The sequence below is a fragment of the Telmatherina bonti genome, assembly GCF_933228915.1.
Source record: "Telmatherina bonti genome assembly, chromosome: 14".
Lineage (NCBI taxonomy): Eukaryota > Metazoa > Chordata > Actinopteri > Atheriniformes > Telmatherinidae > Telmatherina > Telmatherina bonti.
This window is the reverse complement of record NC_136612.1, coordinates 23,959,603-23,966,927: the sequence shown is the minus strand read 5'-3', so window position 1 is coordinate 23,966,927 and position 7,325 is coordinate 23,959,603. Positions and strand designations below refer to the sequence as shown.

Sequence of the window (7,325 nt, the reverse complement as noted above, 5' to 3'; positions counted from 1 at the left end):
TTGATCATCTGCTCTCTTTAATTGTAAATATCATCCTGTCTTTCATACCGTGGAAACATATTATATTAACGCATGATCACTGATGGACAGACAACCTGCTTGTCTTCTTAAAACTGAAATAAATATGGAAGCAGTATAACTCAGACTAAGTATAATAAAACATAATGAGTCTGAGTCAATTTAATGAATACAAATAGTAAAAAACAATTCAAGTTCACATCTGAATTAATCATCCAGCTGTCATAACAGTTTTTAAATGCCACTCCTTTCCTCGACAACAGTCTTTGTCCTGCCTTCATGAGCGGGAGATCCGATCCTTTTAGGTAAGCTCCTGTCTTAATTAATTTCTGAGTTGGCTCGCTCTCCTGTATGGCAGACACAGTCCCATTGTAATACTGAAAACAACAGTATGATATGATGATGAATGGCAGCTAGGACAACCTGTTTACCTGCTGGTTGGTAAAGAGACAATGGATATGATTGCGCTTGGGTTTTTATGTTTACACAGGTTTAGTAATGGACATGCTGGAGAGCACTGTCCTATTAATGTTGTGGTCATAGTCTATATTCTAGTGGCTCAGCCACATTGTCCTGTATGGTGCATGTTATATACATAAATATTAGAAACAGGACTATTTAAGGGCTGTTTGAAGATGAAACCTACAGAATGAACATGCTGACAAGTGGCACACAACTGTGATTAGTCATTAGTAATATCTGGTTTAATAGTTGATAAATCTACAGTAATACTGTTGGAAAGGTCAAAGTTTATTTCCAACAGTATGGAGAGGACAATCTTCTTCATCACTTTACTGACTGCAGGTAAGCAGTTAACAAAGTTTTCAAAGCAAACTGAAGATTTTGAGATGGGTTTTTTTTATATTATGAGATGATTTTTATCTCCAATTTTAGGGTGTATACCTGCTGAATCCACATGTACAGATCGCAGATGTCTGGCTGAAATGTTAATTAAGAAAGATTATCTATCTCAGCCTCAGGAAGAAAACTGCACCCTACCTATTTTTGTGCCATTCATTGAGTATCAGACACTTGGAGTTGTAAGTACTTTGTTATAGTACTTTCTAATGGAGATAATGGGCTAAAACATAACTCAGTGTTATATTTTTATCAGAATAAAATGCAACAAACAACTCTTAAAACTCATATTTAACCAAACTTAATGGAACAGAGATCAATGGTTTTAACTCTTCCATTATGATTACATTGTCCTAATTATTGATTTGTCTAAGCTTTTATGGTTGTAACAGGATACAAAAAGACTTTGCCTTGTTAGCCGTCTGATAGCCAACATTGTAAGTTAAAAGATCATTTCAAATAACAAAAAATAAAGACGCAACAAACATGTTTCAACCACTTACTTCAATTTTGGCACACAGAGATGGACAGATCCTGCATTGGCATGGGATACATCCGTTTACCCGTATGATGAGGTCATTCTACCAGTACATAAAGTCTGGACTCCAGAACTCCATGTAACAAATGGGTAAGTTAGTTAGGTAACAAGTGTTGTCACAAACTCGTCTGGTTGACCTGTTGAAGTTTAAATGTGGTGTGTTTTTTTTTTTTGTCTGCAGAATAATAACAACCATGACGCACAGCTCTAATAATCTGCTGGTGTTCAGTAATGGTACAGTGCTGCACTCTGTGATCATAAATGCAGAGGTTAACTGTGAAGTCAATCTGTTCAACTACCCATTTGCAGCTGATGAATGTCCTGTTGCAATCCAGACCTACTCAACTGGTGGTAAGATCACTAATTTACTGATGCATATATTGACATCCTGTCCGATGCTGACTAAAAATGTCCTCATTTCACATGTGGTATCAGTCTTGAATATTTTTCAGTTTTAGTTCATTTTAATGCATAGGGGGAAAAGTTTGCCTCATTATTTCTGAGGTATTTTCAGTTTGTTTTATTGAGCGTGAAAACACCACAATGTATATTTAGCAAAAACAGAACTGCAGAACATTTAGTATATTTTAGAACACTCCTATTTTTTCCAGTTCTTTAGTAATCAAGTAAAGTTGGGAGTCCTGTGGGAATTGATACCATCACTCAAGGTTTGATCAGTCTCTACTGCTGCAGAATAGCTGTAGTTTGTTATATAGTCTATATCAGTGTTTTGTTCACTGAAACTGACTTTTTGTATAATTCTGAAATGTACATTATTTTCAGTTCTGAGTAACTTTACCCTTGTAATCACATCTGGGAATTGACTATTTACATTAGTGACATTATTGGCATTGAACTGCTTGAATTACAGTTTTTTATAAAATGTAAAAATTGGGGTGTTTATCAAACCACTGATAGATAATATGTGGTTGATGCAGACTGTGGTACAGAACTTGTACTGGGTTATCTGAAGATGGTTGATGGTTCACACGGAGACTGGCAAACAGAGTTTGCAGCTCTCAGGAAACAACGAGATGACCGTAATTTCATTATAGTGAGTTCATGAACAAAAGATACACAAGATAGGCATCCAAATTTTGATGCCAGTGTTTTCACCTATAACGTTTTAATAGTAAAGGAAGCTGATGACCTGTACAGGTGTGTTGGAAAGCTGAAATTCACTGATCAATAATTTCTTTACCACAGATTTCTTCAAAATTGATTCACAATTAAAGGTTATAATTTATCGTGTTTTCCCAAAATTCCCAGCACACACAACAGTACTACAGAAACCCTTCAGCGAAAAACATAAACATCCCTTTTAATCATCAAAACGGATCTTTTATAAAACATTTCCAGAATTTAACCTTTCAACTTGACCATAATCTTAATCCTAATCCTCTCAGAATTTTAGCGGTTTAACATTAATGCTGCCTCCTGAAATAAACTCCAGTACTTTAAGAAAGAAACTCTGACAAAAGACCCTCCACCATCTTTACATCAGTTGAGTACAAATAAAGGGCCCATTCTCTGATGAGCTCTATCATCCTGCACACCCTCCCACACAGCCATTTCAGTTTCACGATCTTCCTGTTTCCTTCAAAGCCTTGGGAAAGAAAAATGGAAAAATAAATGTAATCACTCATAGACCAAATTCTGAAAGTAAATGCAAGATGATATTTTACATACCTGTTTAAAAATCTGGGCACCAAGGTAGTTCTTTGCCAAATTTCCCAAGTTAGACTTTTCACCCACTTTACATCTAACGTAACCGTACAGGTTTGCCCATTGTAAAACCAAACCCATTATCACCACAGCCTGAAAGAAACACCACAAAAATGACTCACATGTGAATATTTTATACAAATAGATGGTTCTGCGCCTTATAAACAAAATATTCACACTGACCAGCCATCTAATATTGAAGGAGAAGATGGTGCTGAACATAAAAATGATCCAGACAATGGGGCACGCTGTGAGTCCGAGCCAGAAAATTTGGGATTCAGCAGTGGATGTGGAGTTTATCCGGCTTGACTATTAATAAAAGTAAAAAAGATTATATTTCATAAACACAAAAATTGAAGTACAAATGCCTACACGGTATACTGTGACAAAGAGGACAGTCAGTTGTGCAGCTATATTAAATAGTACATACCAAACTAATAACCACATGAAGTTAACTCTGTGTTACTTTTATATGTCTAAATTTACTAAGATATAACAGCTGGCACTGTTTAGCCAATTTCATTGTAAGAAGGACATGTTAAGAGATGTAAAGACGTTGTTTAGGTTACATAATATGTTTTGTTTCATCATATTTTTCTACAATGGGGTTGATAACCTTTTGTTCCCTTGAAAGGACCATTTTAATTAATCATATCAGCTCACTATCAATAAATTTTATATCCTACTTAAGGGCCTGGTTACCTTCTTTGACTCAAACACCCAGCGGCTCTTTCCATCATCATCCACTTGATTCCACCACCGAAGACCCACCAATAGTCTGCCAGACACATTCTGAAAAAGAAAAATAAGTCCATACAGTTCATATGATTTATTACAATGCATTTTAATCAATCAAAATAATTGATGAATTTCATTTTATTTATTACAATGCATGATACCAAGACTCAATCAAGAATAAAAAGTTTTCTTACACAGAGTTTTTAGAATTAACTAAAAACCTTAAGTGACCTTTGTTTTATTACATAATTTTTAATTAGTTACTAAAAGACTACGCGTTATAAATTTGGGGTTTGCCCTGTGTTACATAACTTTACTATGCAGGTGAAAGAGACCCAATATTTCAAAGCCTAAAGTCCATGTTAAGGGGAGTTCTTTCTCGCCACAGAGAAAAGGAGCAGTAGTAGTCCAGGCTTATCTTTCAATACTTCTCTACATCACTACATCTTTAAAACCTCTGCAACCACTGTACAAACAAACTATGAAAATTCTGGATAAGAAACCCAACATTGCTCATCAATGTCTTTTATTACAAAAAAACACAAAATACTGAGCTTGAAAAACATGGTCAAATACTCAAATCTCTGTCTTATGTATAAAATTATTCATGGTTTATCATCCCTTCCTCTTCACCGGTTTGTTAACATCCGAACAGCTGATCACAGGGGAGACTGTATCATTCCCTTTAGAAAAACTGTATTTGGTCAGACTGCGTTTTCTGCTCGAGCTGCTACTGAATGGAACCTAACCATCAGAAATCTAAATACATATAATTTATTTAAGACACAGTTAAAGAAATGGTTCACTGACAATCAGAGCAGTCAACATGAACTAAATCGGCTGTTGCTGCCCCCTGCTGCCATCATGCCTTGTGTGTATGTATGTGTGTGCATGCATTTTGTTTGTTGTTCTGATAGCTGGTGTGTTCTGTTGCTACTTTTAGGATAAATGTTACTTTTACTAGATGTACTATAGTAATATTGTCATGTAATTATGTACTTTTCACTCTTGTTCTTTAAGGCTGACTTTTAACATTCGTCTAGGGACTGCAGACAATAAACAGCCTTCTGGCTAACTCTCACATATTGACAGAAATGTTTATTGATATGCAATGTCCCTGTATTAAATATATCAATTTTTTTTTTTAATGAAAAAAAACTATGTAACATAGGTTCACATTCCTGCATCCTGGATAATGTGAAACTGCCATAAAGGTCGTACTATCCAGCTATTTGTAGCTCAAAACTGCCAATCAGGAGGAAAGCAGCCGTATATGGAGACATCAGACCATGAATGAGCAAGAGAATAAGATCGGATTAGGGTTGGATGTAAGGATATGAAACATACAGAAGCTGGGAGCAAACACATTTGACTGTTATTCTTTTTTTAATTGTCACTTGAGACAAAGAGTAACATTCTTCCTGAGATGACGAAGACTGTTTTCTCATGAAACTGGGATAATTTATCTTGCTGCCTCACAACCCCTTCCAAACAGTGACACACCTGGAAAGCTCCTTCAGCAACAGAATACTGCCTGAAGGAACTATTGCAGGTCCTTCATTCCTGTAGCATTTAGACTGGAAACCAGCACTGCTTCCAGTAGACCACAAACACACTGCATAAAAGTCAATTTATTGTATTAACATGCATACTTAATGTTTTATTTGTAAAATTATTATATATTAACAATAAGTAGGTTTCGGGGGGTAACCTGAGATGAGTTTGCATGTTCTCCAACTATGTGTGGATTCTCTCCCAGCTTCCTCTCACAGTCCAAAGACATTCATGTTTGACAGAGTTGACTCTAAATTCTCACTAGGAGTGATCATGAGTCTGACTTAATGATTTGCCTCTGTGTTGGTTCTGTGACCGACTACGAACAGCTCCACCCACCCATGTGACCCTTTATTTAAATTAGCCATTGCTTAAACAGAAGTAAAAATTGGTGAAATTATGAAAAGCATCTCCATCCCACGATTTTATTTTAACACAAATATATTTTTAGAGTTGCACCTTTTATAAGTGGGATTTCAATTTACCCTACAAAGCACAGCTGACTGGGTCTTTCTATTAAAAACACAAAAAATTCACCCATCTTGCTGTGATTAGTCAATTTAATAGACTAATAGTGTGTACTTATAAGCTGAGTCCAGCTATGTCGCTAGTGCTAGGTGATGACAAGGTCAGGGGTCAAGTATAAAGCTAAGGCAGTAGGCACCACCATATGTGACTGATCTTGCAGGAATATATACTCTTATATAAGGGTTTTATTTGCATTTATCTGGAAGTGCATGTTGTTACTCTCTAGTGACCAGTCTTTCTTTGAAGCATGAAAAATGTAAGAAAAGTCTGGATGGCAAATGAGGTGTATTAGGAAGTTCAGGAGCAGTTGGGGACAAAATAACCAACTTTATTGTGGATTTTGTAACTATGACGACATTCAATGCACAAAAAGCAATCAAATACATTAAAAGGAAGAGGAAAAGACAAGAACCATAACACTGCCTATTTACGGGTGGTATAATAAGCCTATTTCCAAAAGCATAATGTTGTTAAACATAACCGGATCAACTAACCTTGACAGTCCAGAAGTCACATGAAAGCAAAAGGATGATTGTGACCATACAAGCAATAAAACGACTGCTGAAGATGTCACTCAGTAAATAAACCAAAATGGCACTTGTTCGGAAGAAGAGATGGAAGAATGATGCCACGGGATGTCTGAAACACAGGTCAACAGGTTGTCTTTAAATAAAAAGAAATATGAAGAGTAAAACAATACATTTTACCACAATCACGGCTATACATCTTACCTAATTGTAGACTTTTTGACCTTGAAGTTCTCTTCCTCCTCGCCAAAAAGAGGAGACTCACGGGAGTCCTGAAAGCACAAAAACATGAACTCTTATGTTGAACATAGGAAATGCCGGCTGTTTTATCACTTTGTTGTTTCTGTCAGACACTGTTAAATGTAAGATACCAAATTAAAACTGTGCAAATCCTTTACAAAAAGTTATATTTATAATAGGATTTAATCTTTTAAAAAATCTCAATTAAAATCGATCACCTGTCTGTCCATTTCGACTGTAGAAGGATGTATTTCCTGGTGACGTGGATGTAAACAAAAGCGTGTGCGAAGGACCCCAGGGAAGTGTGGCTATGAATTAGCCTGAATCAGGTAACCTTGAAATGTACCTATTTCAACTCCAGTTTTTGTCATCTACTTTTAATATTTATATGTTTACATATATTTTTATTTTATCTTAGAAAAAAGCTACTTTCTGTCGCTTGCGCTGTTATATATCGCTTTTCATATTTGTTGTAAAGTCGCCAAAGGTTTTGTGAATTTTTTTTTTTTTAAAGAACTTTCGATATGCTCTTATTCGAGCTTCTTGTCACAATGCCTACATTTAATAATGCACGATTCAGACAAAGAGAACACGTCGCA

At 35.8% G+C, this 7,325-nt stretch overlaps 2 protein-coding genes across 2 annotated transcripts; one reads left to right on the top strand and one right to left on the bottom strand.

The window, feature by feature from the left end:
- Nucleotides 1-782: 782 nt before the first annotated feature.
- LOC306765595 (ligand-gated cation channel ZACN-like) lies at nucleotides 783-2,828 on the top strand (the record flags this gene model as incomplete). The annotated part of the gene is made up of 6 exons (XM_079253077.1): nucleotides 783-822; nucleotides 913-1,058; nucleotides 1,398-1,504; nucleotides 1,596-1,765; nucleotides 2,353-2,454; nucleotides 2,821-2,828. 6 exons carry the CDS (start codon nucleotides 783-785, stop codon nucleotides 2,826-2,828), a joined length of 573 nt encoding a protein of 190 aa, XP_079109203.1.
- Nucleotides 2,829-2,993: 165 nt separating this feature from the next.
- Nucleotides 2,994-6,956, bottom strand: LOC306765594 (Golgi apparatus membrane protein TVP23 homolog B; the record flags this gene model as incomplete). The annotated part of the gene is made up of 7 exons (XM_079253076.1): nucleotides 2,994-3,020; nucleotides 3,104-3,232; nucleotides 3,323-3,448; nucleotides 3,842-3,931; nucleotides 6,454-6,598; nucleotides 6,691-6,758; nucleotides 6,945-6,956. 7 exons carry the CDS (start codon nucleotides 6,954-6,956, stop codon nucleotides 2,994-2,996), a joined length of 597 nt encoding a protein of 198 aa, XP_079109202.1.
- Nucleotides 6,957-7,325: the final 369 nt, after the last annotated feature.